General features: G+C 45.7%; 1 protein-coding gene across 3 annotated transcripts; it reads right to left on the bottom strand.

Moving 5' to 3' along the window:
* Positions 1–326: 326 nt before the first annotated feature.
* LOC129838513 (sodium- and chloride-dependent GABA transporter 1-like) lies at positions 327–24,260 on the bottom strand. 3 transcript variants are annotated; one of them, XM_055905543.1, is made up of 13 exons: positions 23,797–24,260; positions 20,976–21,110; positions 20,634–20,734; positions 16,771–16,880; positions 11,410–11,542; positions 10,214–10,348; positions 9,961–10,064; positions 9,509–9,633; positions 8,546–8,658; positions 8,081–8,212; positions 7,870–7,972; positions 2,547–2,647; positions 327–590 (listed from the first exon to the last, which is right to left on the bottom strand). In XM_055905543.1, the coding sequence occupies exons 1-13, from the start codon at positions 24,032–24,034 to the stop codon at positions 342–344; spliced, it is 1,779 nt and encodes a 592-aa protein (XP_055761518.1). In that variant the 5' UTR covers positions 24,035–24,260; the 3' UTR covers positions 327–341. The 3 variants fall into 3 exon arrangements, with proteins under 3 accessions (XP_055761518.1, XP_055761520.1, XP_055761519.1); XM_055905545.1 differs by lacking the exons at positions 20,634–20,734; positions 20,976–21,110; positions 23,797–24,260 and adding an exon at positions 20,421–20,453; XM_055905544.1 differs by lacking the exons at positions 20,634–20,734; positions 20,976–21,110; positions 23,797–24,260 and adding an exon at positions 19,701–19,750.
* Positions 24,261–24,587: the final 327 nt, after the last annotated feature.

Raw genomic sequence — 24,587 nt, 5'->3', positions numbered from 1 at the left:
TCCCCAATCTGTCTCTACCCCTTCCCCTTAGCCTGAGAGAGATAGAGATGTCTAGCCGGTCCCCAATCTGTCTCTACCCCTTCCCCTTAGCATGAGAGAGATAGAGATGTCAAGCCGATCCCCAATCTCTCTCTACCCCTTCCCCTTAGCCTGAGAGAGGTAGAGATGTCTAGCCGGTCCCCAATCTGTCTCTACCCCTTCCCCTTAGCATGAGAGAGGTAGTGATTGTCTAGCCGGTCCCCAATCTGTCTCTACCCCTTCCCCTTAGCCCCAGCCCTCGATATTTGCAGTATATTTGTATAGTGGAAACAATATGCTGCAAGCATCTACCTATCCAGACCCTACAGACATGCTATTATCGAGGGCTTAGGGCCAAAGGGAAGGATATGGAGCATAGTGGGATCTGCTGGTTGACTGTGTACCTGTTTGATGCCGCCCTTGGAGGTGCAGAACATGTAGATGACATAGCCTGGCACAAGAACCATGGATGACAGAGACATGACCCAGCCAATCCCCTGCCCCCACGCCGGGTACACGTACTTCCCCAAGGTCAGGGGGGTCATCTCAATGGCACTGAAGGTAAACACTCCCTGCACACACAGAAACATTTGCATTAGGTGAGGTAATAGGTGATGCTCCAGGCCGACTACATCGTAGATGTATACCAGACCTCCCAATAATAACCTGACCAGGGACTGCGGTTGAAAATTAGCCGGCAGGCTAAAACCGGCACTTCTACTGAAACGTTGATTAATGTGCACTGTCCCTGTAAAAATAAATAAACTCAAAAACAAAACAAAAACACCGACCGGCGAGATAGGACAAGCTGACAAAATGGCACAAGTCGGCATGCCGGCCAGATAGGACAAGTTTGACGGCTGGCCAGATAAAACAAGTCGGCCAGATAGGACAAGTTTGACGGCTGGCCAGATAAAATAAGCCGGCCAGATAGGACAAGTTTGATGGCTGGCCAGATAAAACAAGCCGGCCAGATGGGACAAGTTTGACGGCTGGCCAGATAAAACAAGCCGGCCAGATGGGACAAGTTTGACGGCTGGCCAGATAAAACAAGTCGGCCAGATAGGACAAATTTGACGGCTGGCCAGATAAAATAAGCCGGCCAGATAGGACAAGAGATGGTCCCATCTGGTCAGTCAGGTAAGACAAATCAGGCTGCACAAGTTTGGCCAGCCAGTCAGATAGGATAAGTTGGCCAGACAGCACAAGTCAGTCCTGACAGGTAGGACATGTTCGGCCAGCCGGCCAGATAACCTATTTGGCTGAACTTATGCTAAGTTGGGCCAGTCAGTAAGTGATTAACTGAGTAGGGGAGAGCAGTACTCCATCACACAGTCAGAATGACGATAGCATCCCATAGATGTGTCTAGAACATTGATCTTCCCATTGATACAGCCCTATGGGCCACTGTGAAAACTTCATGCACTACATGCCTGTTCTCAGGACTAACTCCTCCACAGATTTATTCTGGACAGAGACTGATTGTGAACACTGAGGAGTGTTGTAACTGTCATAGTGTTGTTCTATTGTCGCATTTCTTACTTAAGCAATACTTCACTTCATATGTCTGGCAGCTGTGTTTTTTGTATTGTTTTGTGTGTGTTTTTGTTTCGTACTAAATGGTAAAAGAAAATCCATTACAATAAAATACACGTATACTGATCAAAATATATATGCAACATGCAAAGTGTTACTCCCATGTTTCATGAGCTGAACGCAGGAACTTTCCATACACACAAAAAGCATATTTCTCTCAAATTTTGTAGACAAATTTGTTTACATGCCTGTTATTGAGCATTTCTCCTTTGCCAAGATAATCCATCCACCTGAAAGGTGTGGCATATCAAGAAGCTGATTAAACAGCATGATCATTACACAGGTGCACCTTGTGCTGGGGACAATAAAGGGCCACTCTAAAATGTGCAGCGTTGTCACACAACACAATGCCACAGATGTTGCAAGTTTTAAGGGAGTGTGCAATTGGCATGCTGGCTGCAGGAATGTCCATCAGAGCTGTTGCTAGAGAATTGAATGATAATTTCTCTACCAAAGTCGTTTTATAGAATTTGGCAGTATGTGCAACCGGCCTCACAACCGCAGACCATGTATATGGCGTCTAGTGGGTGAGCGGTTTGCTGATGTCAACGTTGTGAACAGAGTGCTCCATGGTGGCGGTGGGGTTATAGTATGGGCAGGCACAAGCTACGGACAATGAACACAATTACATTTTGTCTATGGCAATTTGAATGCACAGAGATACCGTGACGATATCCTGAGGCCCATTGTCGTGCCATTAATCACCCGCCATCACCTCATCTTTCAGCATGATAATGCACGGCCCCATGTTTCAAGGATCTGTACAAAATTCCTGGATGCTGAAAAAAATGTATACATTATGCACTATATAGGAAATAGGATGCCATTTGGGACACAACCAGTGTTTCTGAGATACAGGGTTAAGTATGATGTCCCTGAGGATTTAAACACATTGAAAACCAATGAGAAGCCTGATTGGAAATGGCAGTTACCAGGCAGATTGCTGGAGTGAAGAACTTCCAGCAGAGCTTCCACCAGCCGCACGGCCGATAGCCAATCATCTCTTCAATGTCCCCATAGAACTTATCAGCTCCTAAGACAGAGCAAGAGAGAGCATTGAACAAACCACACAAGGTGACGAATAATGGGTTATATGTCAAGACAGCCCAAATGTTATCTGTAGGCTATGTCCCAAGTGAGACTGTTGATGTGCTTTGAGTTAGCTAGGCAGCCAGCTGTTGTTGACTTACTCAGTGAAGTGAAAACTTGGATAAGCAATACCTTTTTAAAACTAAATTACAACAATACTGAGATCATGCTCATGAGCCCCAACTCCCTCATCAAGAAACTTGGTCAACTTAGCATGACAGGGTTAGTGGAAAATAATAAAGGAAAATATATTTTTAAAAGATATGTACTGTATGTATATATACAGTACCAGTCAAAAGTTTGGACACAAGAAGTCATTGTCTTTATTTTTAAAATGTTCTACATGGTAGAATAATAGTGAATACATCAAAGCTATGAAATAACACATGTAGTAATCAAAAAAGTGTTAAATCAAAATATATTGTATATTTGAGATTCTTCAAAGTAGAATCTCAAATATAAAGTAGTGTGCAAAGCTGCCTTGATGACAGCTTTGCACACTCTTGGTATTCTCTCAACCAGCTTCATGAGGTAGTCACCTGGAATGAATTTCAATTACAGGTATGCCTTGTTACAAGTACATTTGTGGAATTTCTTTCCTTCTTAATGTGTTTGAGCCAATCAGTTGTGTTGTGACAAGGTAGGGGTGGTATACAGAAGATAGCCCTATTTGTTAAAAGACCAAGTCCATATTATGGCAAGAGCAGCTCAAATAAGCCAAGAAAAATTACAGCCCATCATTACTTTAAGACATGAAGGTCAGTCAATCCGGGATATATCGAGAACATTGAACATTTCTTCAAGTGCAGTCACAAAAACCATCAAGCACTATGATGAAACTGGCTCTCATGAGGACCGCCACAGGAAAGGAAGACCCAGAGTTACCTCTGCTTCAGAGGATGACTTCGTAAGAGTTAACTGCACCTTAGATTATAGTCCAAATAAAGGCTTCACAGAGTTCAAGTAACAGACCCATCTCAACATCAACTGTTCAGAGGAGACTGTGTGAATCAGGCCTTCATGATTGAATTGCTGCAAAGAAACCACTACTAAAAGGACAACAATAATAAGAAGAGACTTGCTTGGGCCAAGAAACACAAGCAATGGGCATTAGACTGGTGGAAATCTGTCCTTTGGTGTGATGAGTCCAAATTTTTTATTTTTGGTTCCAACCGCTGTGTCTTTGTGAGACGCAGAGTAGATGAGCAGATGATCTCCGCATGTGTGGTTCCCACCGTGAAGCACGGAGGAGGAGGTACAATGGTGTGGGGGCGCTTTGCTGGTGACACGGTCAGTGATTTATTTAGAATTCAAGACACACTTAAAAAATATATTTTGATTTGTTTAACACCTTTTTGGTTAATACATGATTCCATATGTGTTAGTTCTAAATGTACAGTTGAAGTTGGAAGTTTACATACACTTAGGTTGGAGTCATTAAAACTAGTTTTTCAACCACTCCACCAACTATAGGTTTGGCAAGTTGGTTAGGACATCTACTTTGTGCATGACACAAGTAATTTTTCCAACAATTGTTTACAGGTAGATTATTTCACTTATAATTCAATGTATCACAATTCCAGTGGGTCAGAGGTTTCCATACACTAAGTTGACTGTGCCTTTAAACAGCTTAGAAAATTACAGAGAATTATGTAATGTCTTTAGAAGCTTCTGATAAATTATGTCAATTAGCCTGAGTCAATTGGAGGTGTACCTGTGGATGTATTTCAAGGCCTACTTTCAAACTCAGTGTATCTTTGCTTGGCATCATGGGAAAATCAAAAGAAATCAGCCAAGACCTCAGAAAAAAATTGTAGACCTACACAAGTCTGGTTCATCCTTGGGAGCAATTTCCAAACACCTGAAGGTACCACATTCATCTGTACAAGCAATAGTACGCAAGTTTAAACACCACGGGACCATGCACCTGTCATAATGTTCAGGAAGGAGACGCGTTCTGTCTCCTAGAGATGAACGTACTTTGGTGCGAAAAGCGCAAATCAATCCCAGAACAACAGCAAAGGGCCTTGTGAAGATGCTGGAGGAAACAGGTGCAAAAGTATCTATATCCACAGTAAAACGAGTCCTATATCGACATAACCTAAAAAGCCGCTCAGCAAGGAAGAAGCCACTGTTTCAAAACCACCATAAAAAAGCCAGACTACGGTTTGCAACTGCACATGGGGACAAAGATCGTACTTTTTGGAGAAATGTCCTCTGGTCTGATGAAACAAAAATAGAACTCTTTGGTCATAATGACCATCGTTATGTTTGGAGGAAAAAGGGGGACACTTGCAAGTCGAAGAACACCATCCCGGGGGTGGCAGCATCATGTTGTGGGGGTGCTTTGCTGCAGGAGAGACTGGTGCACTTCCCAAAATAGATGGCATCATGAGGCAAGACATCAGTCAGGAAGTTAAAGCTTGGTTGCAAATGGGTCTTCCAAATGGACAATGACTCAAGCATACTTCCAAAGTTGTGGCAAAATGGCTTAAGGGCAACAAAGTCAAGGTATTGGACGGGCCATCACAAAGCCCTGACCTCAATCCTATAGAACATTTGTGGGCAGAACTGAAAAGCGTGTGCGAGCAAGGATGCCTACAAACCTGACTCAGTTACACCAGCTCTGTCAGGAGGAATGTGCCAAAATTCCCCCAACCTATTGTGGGAAGCTTGTGGAAGGCTACCTGAAACGTTTGACCCAAGTTAAACAATTTAAAGGCAATGCTACCAAATACTAATTGAGTGTATGTAATCTTCTGACGCACTGGGAATGTGATGAAAGAAATAAAAGCTGAAATAAATAATTCTCTCTACTATTATTCTGACATTTCACATTCTTAAAATAAAGTGTTGATCCTAACTGACCTAAAACAGGGATTTCTTACGAGGATTAAATGTCAGGAATTGTGATAAATGGAGTTTAAATGTATTTGGCGAAGGTGTATGTAAACTTCCGACCTCAACTGCATATGTCATCATGTTTAGTGTTCTCCATGGTTAGTCTGTCATCATGTTTAGTGTTCTCCATGGTCAGTCTGTTCTTATGTTTAGTGTTCTCCATGGTTAGTCTGTCATCATGTTTAGTGTTCTCCATGGTCAGTCTGTCATCATGTTTAGTGTTCTCCATGGTCAGTCTGTTCTTATGTTTAGTGTTCTCCATGGTCAGTCTGTCATCATGTTTAGGGTTCTCCATGGTCAGTCTGTCATCATGTTTAGTGTTCTCCATGGTCAGTCTGTTCTTATGTTTAGTGTTCTCCATGGTCAGTCTGTCATCATGTTTAGTGTTCTCCATGGTCAGTCTGTTCTTATGTTTATTGTTCTCCATGGTCAGTCTGTTCTTATGTTTAGTGTTCTCCATGGTTAGTCTGTCATCATGTTTAGTGTTCTCCATGGTTAGTCTGTCATCATGTTTAGTGTTCTCCATGGTCAGTCTGTTCTTATGTTTAGTGTTCTCCATGGTCAGTCTGTCATCATGTTTAGGGTTCTCCATGGTCAGTCTGTCATCATGTTTAGTGTTCTCCATGGTCAGTCTGTCATCATGTTTAGGGTTCTCCATGGTCAGTCTGTCATCATGTTTAGGGTTCTCCATGGTCAGTCTGTCATCATGTTTATTGTTCTCCATGGTCAGTCTGTCATCATGTTTAGTGTTCTCCATGGTCAGTCTGTCATCATGTTTAGTGTTCTCCATGGTCAGTCTGTCATCATGTTTAGGGTTCTCCATGGTCAGTCTGTCATCATGTTTAGTGTTCTCCATGGTCAGTCTGTCATCATGTTTAGGGTTCTCCATGGTCAGTCTGTCATCATGTTTAGGGTTCTCCATGGTCAGTCTGTCATCATGTTTAGGGTTCTCCATGGTCAGTCTGTCATCATGTTTAGGGTTCTCCATGGTCAGTCTGTCATCATGTTTAGGGTTCTCCATGGTCAGTCTGTCATCATGTTTAGTGTTCTCCATGGTTAGTCTGTCATCATGTTTAGTGTTCTCCATGGTTAGTCTGTCATCATGTTTAGTGTTCTCCATGGTTAGTCTGTCATCATGTTTAGTGTTCTCCATGGTTAGTCTGTCATCATGTTTAGTGTTCTCCATGGTTAGTCTGTCATCATGTTTAGTGTTCTCCATGGTTAGTCTGTCATCATGTTTAGTGTTCTCCATGGTTAGTCTGTCATCATGTTTAGTGTTCTCCATGGTCAGTCTGTCATCATGTTTAGTGTTCTCCATGGTTAGTCTGTCATCATGTTTAGTGTTCTCCATGGTTAGTCTGTCATCATGTTTAGTGTTCTCCATGGTTAGTCTGTCATCATGTTTAGTGTTCTCCATGGTTAGTCTGTCATCATGTTTAGTGTTCTCCATGGTCAGTCTGTTCTTATGTTTAGTGTTCTCCATGGTTAGTCTGTCATCATGTTTAGTGTTCTCCATGGTTAGTCTGTCATCATGTTTAGTGTTCTCCATGGTCAGTCTGTCATCATGTTTAGTGTTCTCCATGGTTAGTCTGTCATCATGTTTAGTGTTCTCCATGGTCAGTCTGTCATCATGTTTAGTGTTCTCCATGGTCAGTCTGTTCTTATGTTTAGTGTTCTCCATGGTCAGTCTGTCATCATGTTTAGGGTTCTCCATGGTCAGTCTGTCATCATGTTTAGTGTTCTCCATGGTCAGTCTGTCATCATGTTTAGGGTTCTCCATGGTCAGTCTGTCATCATGTTTAGGGTTCTCCATGGTCAGTCTGTCATCATGTTTATTGTTCTCCATGGTCAGTCTGTCATCATGTTTAGTGTTCTCCATGGTCAGTCTGTCATCATGTTTAGGGTTCTCCATGGTCAGTCTGTCATCATGTTTAGTGTTCTCCATGGTCAGTCTGTCATCATGTTTAGGGTTCTCCATGGTCAGTCTGTCATCATGTTTAGGGTTCTCCATGGTCAGTCTGTCATCATGTTTAGGGTTCTCCATGGTCAGTCTGTCATCATGTTTAGGGTACTTTTACTTATTTTATGATGTGATTTTATAACTGTTGATCCTTCTGGTTTTCTTGTGTATGTAAAGAGACTGTATTATTAGTATTAACTGTAGACATACACATGAATCATGTTTAAACAGGATGTATGCTTGTAGAAAACAACAATGATAGATCCTATATTTTCCTAATGGTATAGAAGCTTACTGTGTCCTACCATAGAACCAGGAAATCGAGATGGTTTCAAAGAAGACGAGGAAGAGGAGGCACATCCCGCTGGCAGAGTAGTAATCAAACAGCTTGAAGACGTACAGACCACCCTGGGGAAGCATCGCAGCCATAGAGGATTGTTCAAAGGCTCAACACACACACGCACACACACACACACACACACACACACACACACACACACACACACACTGTGTTACCTGTGTAATGTTGGAGAAGCCGATGAGGAAGGAGATTAGACAGATGCCGAGGATAAAGACCTTCTTCCTCTTCCTCAGCACCATGGGGAACTCATCCATCAGAGCCGTGACGAAGCCCTCCACGGTACAGAACTACAGGCAGAGCACACAGGTTAACACACACACTTTGGTTCACTCAGGTCTTGCACCAGAGAACTCTAACAGGCTGCCAACTTCTGCAGGGTCACCTGGACGCTTCTGTTTAAAATGAAAATAAAAGTGGTAATTCTATGTAACTACTCAGTAGTCTACTCAGTAGCAACAAGCCACTTGTAACATATCTACCTGCCGTTCTGTTATTCCCTTTGTTCTGCTGTAATGAATTGTAATGTTGGCTTGTCTGTTGTCTGTCTGGTTCTCACCACTAACACCTCTCTTCCCTTGCTAGTTATCTGGGTGTCAGGTGACTCTAGGTGGGATCCTCACCTGGCTGTCTAGCCCCAGCATCATCAGCATGGAGAAGAACAGGATGGCCCACAGGGAGGACATGGGCAGCTGAGTCACAGCCTGGGGGTAGGCCAAGAACGCCAAGCCTGGGCCTTGAGTTAGACACCACACCAATCACAGTGAGCTAAGTCTAGGCCTTAAGTTAGACCCCAAACCACATCATTGAGCCTCAGCCCACATTGCATAATCACACTTCACTGCACACCTCAAATGGACGCATTAATGCACACCATGATAATTATTGTACCCATATGAAATCTCTTCTGTTGAATACAAAGTGTATGTTTTACTTCCGTCCTGTATTGTATCTTACATTTATCTAAGAAACCAATCATTTACTTGGCATCAATTGATGAGTTGATTAGGATCACTATTACCCCTTTTATCTTATGTCAGAAGAAGTGCTGCTGATTTTAATTCTTCCCCTCTAATCAGCGACTAATTCAGGCCCTCGGGCACAAGTTGAGTGGAGTCTGTGGCCAATCAGTGGCATTAATCAATTCATTACTTTTACTGTATCAAGAAGAAGATAACCAGTGACGCAATGACACTATAGGACACGTGTCAAACTCATTCCATGGAGGGCCGAGTGTCTGCGGGTTTTCACTCCTCCCTTGTACTTGATTGATGAATTAATGTCACTAATTAGTAATGACCTCGCCTCACTTGGTTGTCTAGGTCTTCATTGAAAGGAAAAACCAAAAACCCACAGACACTAGGTCCTCCGTGGAATGAGTTTGACTCCCCTGCTAAAGAGTCTGAACACACTCTATATTTTATTTAGACATTGTCCTTTCCAGCACTGTTTCAGAAACTATACTGGATGTGTAATTAGACCAGGTCAGTACAGCTCGGTTTGACTCTGTGGTGTTAATCAGGAACAGCAGACTCCGACGTCAATAACAGTGAATGTTGCAGTAGGGCGAGCTAACTGCACTGTACCGGAGGCAGCTAGCTCCTGGACAGGCTTCTTGGTGATGTACGACATGAAGCCCACAATGGAGAAGATGACGAAGCCCGCAAACATGCTGGTGAAGGAGTTTATACAGCACACGATGAGGGAGTCCCTGACAGGAGAGAAAAACACAACCCATGTTTGGTATTGGTAAGTAGTCAGGACACCATAATGGAACACCACAGAAGAAAGAAACAAGAAAAGGACAGAACAAATTAAAGCAAATAGAGGAAAGATGGAGTGGAACCCAGAAGTATAGAATCAAAGCAAATAGAAGAAAGAGGGAGTGGAACCCAGAAGTATAGAATCAAAGCAAATAGAGGAAAGAGGGAGTGGAACCCAGAAGTATAGAATCAAAGCAAATAGAATGGTTCCATCGTCTGGGTTTTTAACATGTAACAGAGGTGGTTTGATAGGAGAGGCTGTGGGGGTTGCTTACCTGTACACATCGTTGTTGAAGGAGTTGTAGCTTCCCAAGGCGATGAGCGAACCCAGACCCAGTCCATAGGAGAAGAAGATCTGAGTGGCAGCGTCCAGCCACACCTGGGAGAGTAGTCAGACAAACACACACACATTATTTAAGGACAGTTTTCACTTTAAGACATTAAACATATCTTATTTTTCCTGTTGACATTTCAGTGTGTGCATAGACATATGGTCTGTGAGTGTGTGACTCTTAGGGGCCACCGTACCTCAGACTTGAGGAGTTTGTTGAAGTCGGGGGTGATGTAGAAAAGAATGCCCTCCTTGGCCCCGGGGAGAGTGACCCCACGAAAAAACAGGATGAACAGCATGAGGTAGGGGTACGTGGCAGAGAAATAGACCACCTGAATAACAGATAGGGGACAGAGAAATAGACCACCTGAACAACAGATAGGGGACAGAGAAATAGACCACCTGAACAACAGATAGGGGACAGAGAAATAGACCACCGGAATAACAGATAGGGGACAGAGAAATAGACCACCTGAATAACAGATAGGGGACAGAGAAATAGACCACCTGAATAACAGATAGGGGACAGAGAAATAGACCACCTGAATAACAGATAGGGGACAGAGAAATAGACCACCGGAATAACAGACATGGTGTGTTGGTGAGGAGTGAAAAGGTGGGTAGTTGACTAACAAAAACCCCAAAAGAGGGTGAACTTCCAGCCTCAATGGTACATGAGCAGACTGAAACGTTCCCCACTAGAGACTGAAACATTTTAATTCCTGCTCGCCTTCCTCTCCTGACAGAGATCTGTGAAAGTGCTTTGCACTTTGTCAAATAATGATTGTGTTTAATTGGTAAATTCCATCAAGGCCAGGGCCTTGGGGGAGTTAATTTTCTGCTTTATGCAGTTCACATTAAATTCCAATTACCCTCGGAGCAGAATGCGAAGATGTGTTCCTTGCTCATACATTTATTTTCTTAAAAGTGAGCGTTAATTTAACACCCCCTAACTCGACAAAGTTGTTAATGCATTTGTTTTTGCCAGGTTACCGTCATGGAAGGAGGCTGTGGCCTGCTGCATGTATCAGGGTTGAACTTTAGTATATGATGTTGCTGAAATGGATTTGGAGCCGTTCTATCAATTGTATTGTGGTTGATGTGTCTTACAGGTGACGAGAGTTTTCATTAAATACCTTTTGCCAGAGAGATAGAGAGAGAGATGTAGATGTGCCAGATGGAGTGCCAGCGAGAGAGAGAGATGGAGATGTGCCAGATGGAGTGCCAGCGAGAGAGAGATGGAGATGTGCCAGATGGAGTGCCAGAGAGAGAGAGGAGACACCCAGACATAAGGAGACCGAGACGAAAGCACCAAGACAGAAAAAGAGCGATGGAAAAAGAGAGAGAGAAAGAGACATGAAAGAGAGAGAGTAATAATAAGAGCAGGCCTGACCTTCCCTGTCCACTCCACTCCTTTCCAGATAGAGAAGTAGACCAGGATCCAGGACAGAGCCAGAGTTCCAGCCAGGGGCCAGCGCACCTCACCAGGCTCCTCCAGACCCCTGGACAGCTGGTGCATGTTCCGCCTGGCGGACACACACACACACACCGGTCAGTGCAGTCACACACACACCGGTCAGTGCAGTCACACACACACCGGTCAGTGCAGTCACACACACACCGGTCAGTGCAGTCACACACACACCGGTCAGTGCAGTCACACACACACCGGTCAGTGCAGTCACACACACACACACACACACACACCGGTCAGTGCAGTCACACACACACACACACACACACACCGGTCAGTGCAGTCACACACACACACACACACACACACCGGTCAGTGCAGTCACACACACACACACACACACCGGTCAGTGCAGTCACACACACACACCGGTCAGTGCAGTCACACACACACACACACACCGGTCAGTGCAGTCACACACACACACACACACCGGTCAGTGCAGTCACACACACACACACACACACACACCGGTCAGTGCAGTCACACACACCGGTCAGTGCAGTCACACACACACACACACCGGTCAGTGCAGTCACACACACACACACACACACACCGGTCAGTGCAGTCACACACACACACACACACACACCGGTCAGTGCAGTCACACACACACACACACACACACCGGTCAGTGCAGTCACACACACACACACACACACACCGGTCAGTGCAGTCACACACACACACACACACACACACCGGTCAGTGCAGTCACACACACCGGTCAGTGCAGTCACACACACACACACACACACACACCGGTCAGTGCAGTCACACACACCGGTCAGTGCAGTCACACACACACACACACACACCGGTCAGTGCAGTCACACACACACACACACACCGGTCAGTGCAGTCACACACACACACACACACCGGTCAGTGCAGTCACACACACACACACACCGGTCAGTGCAGTCACACACACACACCGGTCAGTGCAGTCACACACACACACCGGTCAGTGCAGTCACACACACACCGGTCAGTGCAGTCACACACACACCGGTCAGTGCAGTCACACACACACACACACACACACCGGTCAGTGCAGTCACACACACACACACACCGGTCAGTGCAGTCACACACACACACACACACCGGTCAGTGCAGTCACACACACACACACACACACACGTCAGTGCAGTCACACACACACACACACACGTCAGTGCAGTCACACACACACACACACACGTCAGTGCAGTCACACACACACACACACACACACCGGTCAGTGCAGTCACACACACACACACACACCGGTCAGTGCAGTCACACACACACACACACACCGGTCAGTGCAGTCACACACACACACACACACCGGTCAGTGCAGTCACACACACACACACACACACCGGTCAGTGCAGTCACACACACACACACACACCGGTCAGTGCAGTCACACACACACACACACACCGGTCAGTGCAGTCACACACACACACACACACCGGTCAGTGCAGTCACTCACACACACACACACACCGGTCAGTGCAGTCACACACACACACACACACCGGTCAGTGCAGTCACACACACACACACACCGGTCAGTGCAGTCACACACACCGGTCAGTGCAGTCACACACACCGGTCAGTGCAGTCACACACACACACACACACCGGTCAGTGCAGTCACACACACACACACACCGGTCAGTGCAGTCACACACACACCGGTCAGTGCAGTCACACACACACCGGTCAGTGCAGTCACACACACACACACACCGGTCAGTGCAGTCACACACACACACACACCGGTCAGTGCAGTCACACACACACACACACACAGGTCAGTGCAGTCACACACACCGGTCAGTGCAGTCACACACACCGGTCAGTGCAGTCACACACACCGGTCAGTGCAGTCACACACACACACACCGGTCAGTGCAGTCACACACACACACACCGGTCAGTGCAGTAACACACACACCGGTCAGTGCAGTCACACACCGGTCAGTGCAGTCACACACACACACACACCGGTCAGTGCAGTCACACACACCGGTCAGTGCAGTCACACACACACACACACCGGTCAGTGCAGTCACACACACACACCGGTCAGTGCAGTCACACACACACACACACCGGTCAGTGCAGTCACACACACACACCGGTCAGTGCAGTCACACACCGGTCAGTGCAGTCACACACACACACACCGGTCAGTGCAGTCACACACACACACACCGGTCAGTGCAGTCACACACACCGGTCAGTGCAGTCACACACACCGGTCAGTGCAGTCACACACACACACACCGGTCAGTGCAGTAACACACACACCGGTCAGTGCAGTAACACACACACCGGTCAGTGCAGTCACACACCGGTCAGTGCAGTCACACACACACACACACCGGTCAGTGCAGTCACACACACACACCGGTCAGTGCAGTCACACACACACACCGGTCAGTGCAGTCACACACACCGGTCAGTGCAGTCACACACACCGGTCAGTGCAGTCACACACACCGGTCAGTGCAGTCACACACACCGGTCAGTGCAGTCACACACACCGGTCAGTGCAGTCACACACACCGGTCAGTGCAGTCACACACACCGGTCAGTGCAGTCACACACACCGGTCAGTGCAGTCACACACACACCGGTCAGTGCAGTCACACACACACCGGTCAGTGCAGTAACACACACCGGTCAGTGCAGTCACACACACCGGTCAGTGCAGTCACACACACACACACCGGTCAGTGCAGTCACACACACCGGTCAGTGCAGTCACACACACCGGTCAGTGCAGTAACACACACACCGGTCAGTGCAGTAACACACACACCGGTCAGTGCAGTCACACACCGGTCAGTGCAGTCACACACCGGTCAGTGCAGTCACACACACACACAGGTCAGTGCAGTCACACACACACACCGGTCAGTGCAGTCACACACCGGTCAGTGCAGTCACACACACCGGTCAGTGCAGTCACACACACCGGTCAGTGCAGTCACACACACCGGTCAGTGCAGTCACACACACCGGTCAGTGCAGTCACACACACCGGTCAGTGCAGTCACACACACACCGGTCAGTGCAGTCACACACACACCGGTCAGTGCAGTCACACACACACCGGTCAGTGCAGTCACACACACACCGGTCAGTGCAGTAACACACACCGGTCAGTGCAGTAACACACACCGGTCAGTGCAGTAACACACACCGGTCAGTGCAGTCACACACACACACACACACTGGTCAGTGCAGTAACACACACCGGTCAGTGCAGTCACACACACCGGTCAGTGCAGTCACACACACACACACCGGTCAGTGCAGTCACACACACCGGTCAGTGCAGTCACACACACCGGTCAGTGCAGTAACACACACACCGGTCAGTGCAGTAACACACACACCGGTCAGTGCAGTAACACACACACCGGTCAGTGCAGTCACACACCGGTCAGTGCAGTCACACACCGGTCAGTGCAGTCACACACCGGTCAGTGCAGTCACACACACACACAGGTCAGTGCAGTCACACACACACACCGGTCAGTGCAGTCACACACACACACCGGTCAGTGCAGTCACACACACCGGTCAGTGCAGTCACACACACCGGTCAGTGCAGTCACACACACCGGTCAGTGCAGTCACACACACCGGTCAGTGCAGTCACACACACCGGTCAGTGCAGTCACACACACCGGTCAGTGCAGTCACACACACACCGGTCAGTGCAGTCACACACACACCGGTCAGTGCAGTCACACACACACCGGTCAGTGCAGTAACACACACTGGTCAGTGCAGTAACACACACTGGTCAGTGCAGTAACACACACCGGTCAGTGCAGTCACACACACACACACACACCGGTCAGTGCAGTAACACACACCGGTCAGTGCAGTCACACACACACACACACACCGGTCAGTGCAGTCACACACACACACACACACACCGGTCAGTGCAGTCACACACACACACACACACACCGGTCAGTGCAGTCACACACACACACACACACACCGGTCAGTGCAGTCACACACACACACACACACCGGTCAGTGCAGTCACACACACACACACACACCGGTCAGTGCAGTCACACACACACACACACCGGTCAGTGCAGTCACACACACACACACACCGGTCAGTGCAGTCACACACACACACACCGGTCAGTGCAGTCACACACACACACACCGGTCAGTGCAGTCACACACACACACACCGGTCAGTGCAGTCACACACACACACACCGGTCAGTGCAGTCACACACACACACACCGGTCAGTGCAGTCACACACACACCTGGATCACACACATACTTTCGGACAGGTTATACACACACATGATCACATACAGACTCACATACAGACAGACAGGCCACACTCACAAACAAACAGTTATGCACACTCTCAGGTCAACCACACACACATTTAATATACACACACGTATGTTCCGCCTTTGACCCCATGCTTTTCACATGACTCAGTGAAGAATTATAGAAGTTTAACACTAGAAATGCCTGGACTCCAGGGACCCCACTTCCAGCCAATGACGTGTCTTTTGGATGTCAACAACCTTGTCACGATCGTGTGGCGGATTGACGGACCAAAACGCAGCATTTGGAAAATAAGCCATCTTCTTTTATTTTAAAGATGACGAAAAATAAACACGAAACACTTAATACAAACTAACAAAACAACAAACGATCGTGAAGCTAATAAACGTCGTGCACACACACAGGCTACAAACGTTCTGACATAGACAACTACTCACCACCAATGAGAGCCTATGGCTACCCTAAATAAGGCTCCCAATCAGAGACAACCGAAATCAGCTGTCTCTAATTGGGAACTCATTCAGGTAACCATAGACTCTCCTAGACAACTAAACATACATAGACAACACTAGACACATGTACTCAACACAAACCCATATACTATACCCAACAACCCCTTTACCATAAAAACACCCAAAACCAACAAAACACAAACATTCCCCATGTCACACCCTGACCTAACTAAAATAATAAAGAAAACAAAGAATACTAAGGCCAGGGCGTGACAAACCTAACAGTCTAATAACTACATTTCATGTATGCTATCGGAAAAACAATCATTTGGTTAGATTTATGAAGGTCATTAGTATATATATTTTTTAAAGAACATAATAGCGTTTTCATTATTGTAGATGAATGTAGGCTAGATGTAAAAATGAAAAACCATTAGAAACCCCACAATTCAAGTGTTAAAATAAATGATTTGACGTACTCCCAGAACTCAGTGACGGCACTGGTGAGGTTGGTGGTGTCTGTCAAACTGTAGTTGGAGAAACATTTCTCTGTGTTCCACGGGTTATCACAACCCTCCCACGGCAAATCCTAGAGAGAGATAGAGACAGAGATGGATGGAGAGATGGAGAGACAGAGGGGGAGAAAGAAAGGAGAGAGGGGGTGTCATTGTGTCATCCAAAGAGACAAACAGGAAGACAGAAAGAGACGAGAACAAGGAGTTGAGGGGGGAAACAGAAAGACAGACAGACAGACATAAGATTAGCACCAACATGCATTAGCATTGTCCATTGCATAAAGGAGAACATTGGAGAGCAGAGAGCTATTTAACTCATACAGTCGGGTAGTAATCAATGATGTATGGTAGTAGCCTCCTCCCCAGGCTCAGAGCTGGCTGGTACAGGAGACTATTATGGTAGGAATCTGATGTTTTATGATGGAGTGAGTAAATTGTGTCACCTTTGTCCTGTCCTTTACTGCCTGCTTGTATTTATTTGTATGTGCTGTTAGTTTTTCATAGGAACCATTCCACACAAGAAGCTCCCTCAAGAAAATAGAGTCATTTGAATTGAAGTCAATGGGTTCAGGGTTTTCATTGTCATGTAGAAACTAAAGGTCTTCCCACCTTGTCTAATTGCTGCACTATTGCTGCAATCAATCCTTTGGTTATATTTAAGAAGGTCTTAGTTAAGGTCAAAGAACATAATAGCATTTTCATTAATTTATGTTACTGTAAGCTATATGTAAAAACTACAAACCACTAAACACACCAATCTCCCGTGGACGGACTACGTATCTGACCAAATGACATCTCAGTTAACCGAGATGAAAGAACCCGTAATGGAGTCTCGGGCACACTCTGTGCTTAGAACCATTTTATTTCCTGTTCTCAGGTCATCATTATCATCATATATGTATTTCTTCACCACTTCTGAGTGGAAAGCTCTTAGTGTCTCAGATTGTCTGCTTCATTTCAGTGATGTCTCCCTCCCTCTCCCTCCTGTCTCCCTCCCTCCCCCTCCACCCTCCCTCCATCTCTCTTTCTCTCTCTACCTACAACTGCCTCTCTCTCTCTCTCTCTCTCTCTCTCTCTCTCTCTCTCTCTCTCTCTCTCTCCCCGCACACTCCTGACCCATCTCTTTGTGCTCCTGTCTGTTGTGAGAAGAGTGGTGATGGAGACTGTCTGTACAGATGTAATAACTCTGTCTCAGTTCTTTGTGTGGAACAAAATTAACAGCCAGTGAACAACAGGAGTGAGAACATTATTAAGGGAACTACTCAGTAACTCTATTGACTAAGTCAATATAGTCTATATAGTCTATAACGTATTAGTCTATAACGAATACGTTATAGTCTATAACGTATTCAACCCACACTGATTTCTAGTCAGGTCACATAGTTAAGCAATTATGTCACAGCAAAGTATATACTCCTTGAAGGACAATAAACTATTCCATTTATTTACTGCTTATTCCATAGCCTGGTTCCAGATTTGTTTGTGCTTTCTGCTGAGTCGGCAACAGAGCACAAACAGATCTGGAACCAGGCTATGACCATAGGAGTCAATGACCGTTGAAGTTAGAATATGTGGGCAACTATAAATACCTAGGTGTCTGGTTAGACTGTAAACTCTCCTTCCAGACTCACGTTAAGCATCTCCAATCCAAAATTAAATCTAGAATCGGCTTCCTATTTAGCAACAAAGCCTCCTTCACTCATGCTGCCAAACATACCCTCGTAAAACTGACTATCCTACCTATCCTTGACTTCGGCGATGTCATTTACAAAATAGCCTCCAACACTCTACTCAGCAAATTGGATGTAGTCTATCACAGTGCCATCCGTTTTGTCACTGAAGCCCCATATACTACCCACCACTGCGACCTGTACACTCTCGTTGGCTGGCCCTCACTACATATTCGTTGCTAAACCCACTGGCTCCAGGTAATCTATAAGTCTATGCTAGGCAAGCCCCGCCTTATCTCAGCTCACTGGTCACCATAGCAACACCCACCCGTAGCACGCGCTCCAGCAGGTATATCTCACTGGTCATCCCCAAAGCCAACACCCCCTTTGGCCGCCTTTCCTTCCAGTTCTCTGCTGCCAATGACTGGAACGAATTGCAAAAATCACTGAAGCTGGAGTCTTATATCTCCCTCTCTAACTTTAAGCATCAGCTGTCAGAGCAGTTTACAGATCACTATACCTGTACACAGCCAATCTGTAAATAGCACACCCGACTACCTCATCCCCATATTGTTATTTATCCTCTTGCTCTTTTGCACCCCAGTATCTCTACTTGCACATCATCATCTGCACATCTATCACTCCAGTGTTAATGCTAAATTGTAATTATTTTCACCTCTATGGCCTATTTATTGCCTACCTCCCTACTCTTCTACATTTGCACACCCTGTACATAGATTTTTCTTGGCCAGGTCGCAGTTGTAAATCAGAACTTGTTCTCAACTGGCCTACCTGGTTAAATGAAGGTGAAATAAATAAAAAATGTAAAAGTTGGCAAGACAGCAGGAACAGATCTGGGACAGATATTTTCCTGCATTGTTGAGGAGAGTTAGCAAGCAAGCATTTCACTGTACCGTGTGCACGTGACCAATAAACGTTGATTTGGGGGAGTTGAAGTGGTAGTAAAGGGCCCAGGCGATGATGATAATGTAGTGTGGTGATGTCACCTACCTCTCTGAAGGAGTTGAAGAGGTAGTAGAGGGCCCAGGCGATGATAATGTAGTGTGGTGATGTCACCTACCTCTCTGAAGGAGTTGAAGAGGTAGTAGAGGGCCCAGGCGATGATAATGTAGTGTGGTGATGTCACCTACCGCTCTGATGGAGTTGAAGCGGTAGTAGAGGGCCCAGGCGATGATGATAATGTAGTGTGGTGATGTCACCTACCGCTCTGAAGGAGTTGAAGCGGTAGTAGAGGGCCCAGGCGATGATGATAATGTAGTGTGGTGATGTCACCTACCTCTGAAGGAGTTGAAGCAGTAGTAGAGGGCCCAGGCGATGATGATAATGTAGTGTGGTGATGTCACCTACCTCTCTGAAGCAGTTGAAACGGTAGTAGAGGGCCCAGGCGATGATGATAATGTAGTGTGGTGATGTCACTTACCGCTCTGAAGGAGTTGAAGCGGTAGTAGAGGGCCCAGGCGATGATGATAATGTAGTGTGGTGATGTCACCTACCTCTGAAGGAGTTGAAGCAGTAGTAGAGGGCCCAGGCGATGATGATAATGTAGTGTGGTGATGTCACCTACCTCTCTGAAGGAGTTGAAACGGTAGTAGAGGGCCCAGGTAATGATGATAATGTAGTGTGGTGATGTCACCTACCTCTCTGAAAGAGTTGAAGCGGTAGTAGAGGACCCAGGTGATGATAATGTAGTGTGGTGATGTCACCTACCTCTCTGAAGCAGTTGAAGAGGTAGTAGAGGGCCCAGGCAATGATAATGTAGTGTGGTGATGTCACCTACCTCTCTGAAGGAGTTGAAGCAGTAGTAGAGGGCCCAGGCGATGATGATAATGTAGTGTGGTGATGTCACCTACCTCTCTGAAGGAGTTGAAGTGGTAGTAGAGGGCCCAGGCAATGATGATAATGTAGTGTGGTGATGTCACCTACCGCTCTGAAGGAGTTGAAGAGGTAGTAGAGGGCCCAGGCAATGATAATGTAGTGTAGTGATGTCACCTACCGCTCTGAAGGGGTTGAAGTGGTAGTAGAGGGCCCAGGCAATGATAATGTAGTGTGGTGATGTCACCTACCGCTCTGAAGGAGCTGAAGAGGTAGTAGAGGGCCCAGGCAATGATGATAATGTAGTGTGGTGATGTCACCTACCGCTCTGAAGGAGTTGAAGAGGTAGTAGAGGGCCCAGGCGATGATGATAATGTAGTAGATGTTGAGCCAGAAGGAGAGCACCACTGAGGCCAGACCAACCCCTGTAGGGGAGGGAGAGGTACAGGTCAGTATTAACAAACAATTAGTTAACTAACTAGGAACTGCTGTAGCTAACTATTATTTGTCTTTGGGATATGTGTATATCTATTCTGTTGGATTTTTATATGAACTACAATTGTATGTACATGCATTCTTTATTTGTCTAATTAAAACTCCTTCAAACAATCAATCACCTACCTAGACTATCTGTCAATATGTGGGGGGATTTTCAACATATCTCACCTTTCATCATAGGCATTAGTTTGGTCCATACCCCCAGCCCCCCCACCGAGGTGAACTGGCCCAGTGACGTCTCCAACAGGAACAGAGGTATGCCAGCAAACACCAGGGTGAGAAAGTACGGGATCAGGAAAGCCCCTGTCACCGGACCAGGGCACAGTGTGACGGAACAGGAAGTGTGTTTCACATGTACACCAAAGATATCCTCTTTCATCTGTGTTTACACGTTTACTTACGGTCTGCATCCCCATTCTCAATCCTTCTCTAACTTGTGCACTTGCACACTTACTTATCATGAATTTTAAAAGCATGGGATTGGTGTAAGCATTGTCTGGAGCCACAGGAGGCTGCTGAGGGGAGGACGGCTCATAATAATGGCAAGGAAGGTGCGAAAGGACACCATTTGTTTGATTAATTTGATTCCATTCCACCAATTCAACTCCAGCTATTACCACAAGCCCGTCCTCCCCAATTAAGGTGCCAACAACCTCCTGTGCTGGAGACAGCTTTTAACCACAGGAGGTTGGTGGCACCTTAATTGGGGAGGACGGGCTTGTGGTAATAGCTGGAGTTGAATTGGTGGAATGGAATGAAATGCATCAAACACATGGTTTCCGTGGTTTCCATGTGTTTGATGCCATTCCATTAGCGCTGTTCCGGCCATTATTATGAGACGTTCTCCCCTCGGCAGGCTCCTGTAGTATTTACCATGAGTGTTGTGCAAGTGCACACTTCGAGAGAAGGTTGAAGGATTGAGACTCGGATGTGGTTAAGACACTAATTGGCCAGTATTCAATCAGTTTTAGATAGTGGATTATGGATAGTGTCAAGTGTGTTCCCTCTCCAGCCTCTAGGTCACAAGGCTGCTTGTTATGGCGCATACCTGTCACCATCGTTACGCGCACCTGCGCATCGTCAGACTCACCTGGACTCCATCACTTCCTTGATTACCTGCCCTATGGATGTCACTCCCTTTGGTTCCTTCCCCAGGCGTCATTGTTTCTGTGTCATGTCTGTGTGATGTTCGTGTTTCTAATTGTTGTGTTTATTTATTTAAACACTCACTCCCAGAACTTGCTTCCTGACTCAGCGCACATTGTTACAGATAGGGGATTTCAGAAGTGTATGATTTGGACGTCAGCTTCATCACATGTGATGAACAATCTAGCTGTCTATCCTATCCATTCAGCGTCTATTCCACGTTGGTTCAACGTTATTTCATTGAAATGATGTGGAAACCATGCTGATTCAACCGCTGTGTGCCCAGTGGGATCACATGACCCATTCAGGTTTCACGGTAAACTTGGCTGACAAATCATCCAGAGCACACAACCAAACTCACAATTTCTATATCAAGTGTCAACTCCCTACACAGGGACCCGCGGCTGTGCAAAACAAGCACAGTTCTGCAAGGGTTAAATGGGTATCCATATTGAGTTACATTCAAAACACTTGATCTCCAAAGGAGAAGTTGGATGTAGGACACAGACAGTAACATACGCAGATGCTTACAAATAGACCTGATCCCTGATGTATGGTGGAACTAGTGAAATATATGACGTCTACAGAAATCAATAGAATGAACTATGCATGAAAACAAGGGGACTGTGCAATACTGTATCAATACGTTACATCAGGGTTTCCCAAACTCGGTCCTCAGGACCCCAAGCGTGCATGTTTAGTTTTCTGCCCTCGCGCTACACAGCTGATTCAAATAATTAAAGCTTGATGATTAGTGGATTATTTGAATCAGCTGTGTAGTACTGGGGCAAGAACCAAAACGGGCCCCCCTTGGGGTCCCGAGGACTGAGTTTGGGGAACACTGCACTACATCAGTTCCTCTCAAGTGTAAAATGCAAAAAAGAATACATGACAGTAAAATCAATCTGTAAATTATTAAATACCTGTCAGAAGGACCGTATCTGTTGCTTCTAATCTCTGCTCACTTCACACAGTTACTGATGTTAAAAATAGAAAATATCAACTCTGTGATTTATTTGATTTTACAATGCTGGAAAGGTGCTCATTTCAAAAACCAATGTTACCTAATAGAAAGGTGGTATTCGTTACACTTTAAGGATGTTTAACCTCGATGTTTAACCTCGAAAAACTCTGTCACTTTTACAAAAAAGAACGTTTCTGTGAACACTAACACGGTTGATGTTATGTATCTAGTCCTCATGAAAAATGTATTTGTAATTATTCGCTCACTAACACAGAAAGTGACCTCAATAGTCCATAAAGATGATGCCGCATACTAGCACAGTGTACAGTACATTGTGATGAAATATAGATGTTTCCTAATGGCAATTTCATTAACAATAGCCTCATCAATACATATCAAGGTCGGTCATTAAATAATCATCATGGTAAATTCCATGCAGTGGTTTTAATGACATGTTTAGATTTTCTCTCACTCAGGTTGCAAAAAAAATAAAATATGGATAGCCAAATGTACTCATTGAAAGCTCCCTCTTTTACAATGCCTGTTCATTTTCCATGTCATTTTACACATCCTGCAAGTCCCATAGTTCACATTAAAGCAAATGTGGACACTGGACACCCACAATATTAAATAGCATGTTTCTTCAACAACAACATAACATTTGCACACTGTGTTAGTTTATCAAACAGTGCACTCCCATGAATTGTAATAGGTTGTGCTTTATACTGATGATATTTTGAAATGTGTAGTTTTCCTCCTGCCTCTTCAGGCACCCCTTGAAATCTCACTATATCAAAGCCTGTAACAATGATTTCTACCAGACACCGTTTTGGCTCTCCAGGCACAAAATGGCCTCCCTCCCCGGATAGTTTATCTTACCTCCTCCATTCTTGCCGCACAGGTAAGGGAACCTCCAGACGTTACCCAGGCCGATGGCGTAGCCCACGCATGACAACAGGAAGTCAAACTTGCCCTTCCAGGAGCCCCTGTCAGGGAGTACTTCCTCCTTCTCCTCGCCATCTGGTGGCGCCACCGTCTCCATGACCTCGAATGGGACTGCCTGTTTGACCTCTGTCGGGGAGTTGAGGTCCACGGTGCTCTTACCAGTCTTGCCCATAGGGCGGGACCACGGTTCACTGGACCACGGTTCACTCGGGTTGAACCACGGGTCCTCACAATCCTATACGGTCCACTATGTATGTTCCACCATGTGTGGTCAAATGATGTACGGTCAAATTGAGCCTCAGTTAGTGCGTTTGGTCTTTTTTGTCCTTTACCAGTGTACTTTACAGGAAGATGGAGACACTGAAGTTGAGGTGGAGCTGTGAAGCAACAGAGATTAATCTCATTGACTCGCAAATTTATGGTAGATGTATGACACAGAAACACATAAATGGTTATCTAGCCTATAGATAGATAAATTGATAGATAGATATATAACAGAGGTAACTGTGAGTTGTGGTGCATTCATGCTAACTCTGAACCCTCAATGACGACATACACTAATGTGTTTGAGTATGGGGGCATAATCAATTCAAACATATTGAGTTTGGCCATTACTGCCCCCTCGTATGTCTGTATGTGTAATGCACTATGTATTTAATGCTTGTGACATGTTGTGTGTCTGTATGTGTAATGCACTATGTATTTAATGCTTGTGACATGTTGTG

This window comes from Salvelinus fontinalis, chromosome 39 (assembly GCF_029448725.1).
Source record: "Salvelinus fontinalis isolate EN_2023a chromosome 39, ASM2944872v1, whole genome shotgun sequence".
NCBI lineage: Eukaryota > Metazoa > Chordata > Actinopteri > Salmoniformes > Salmonidae > Salvelinus > Salvelinus fontinalis.
Note: the sequence above shows the minus strand (reverse complement) of the source record. Positions and strands in the feature narration are given on the sequence as shown.

Excerpts from the sequence above, each read along its gene's own strand:
- LOC129838513 (XM_055905543.1), bottom strand. The coding sequence starts at position 24,034 with ATGGGCAAGACTGGTAAGAGCACCGTGGACCTCAACTCCCCGACAGAG. Across the intron at positions 11,543-16,770 it reads GCCGTCACTGAGTTCTGGGA|GCGGAACATGCACCAGCTGT; the intron begins GTACGTCAAATC and ends TGTGTCCGCCAG. Across the intron at positions 8,659-9,508 it reads CCAGGAGCTAGCTGCCTCCG|GCCCAGGCTTGGCGTTCTTG; the intron begins GTACAGTGCAGT and ends GTCTAACTCAAG.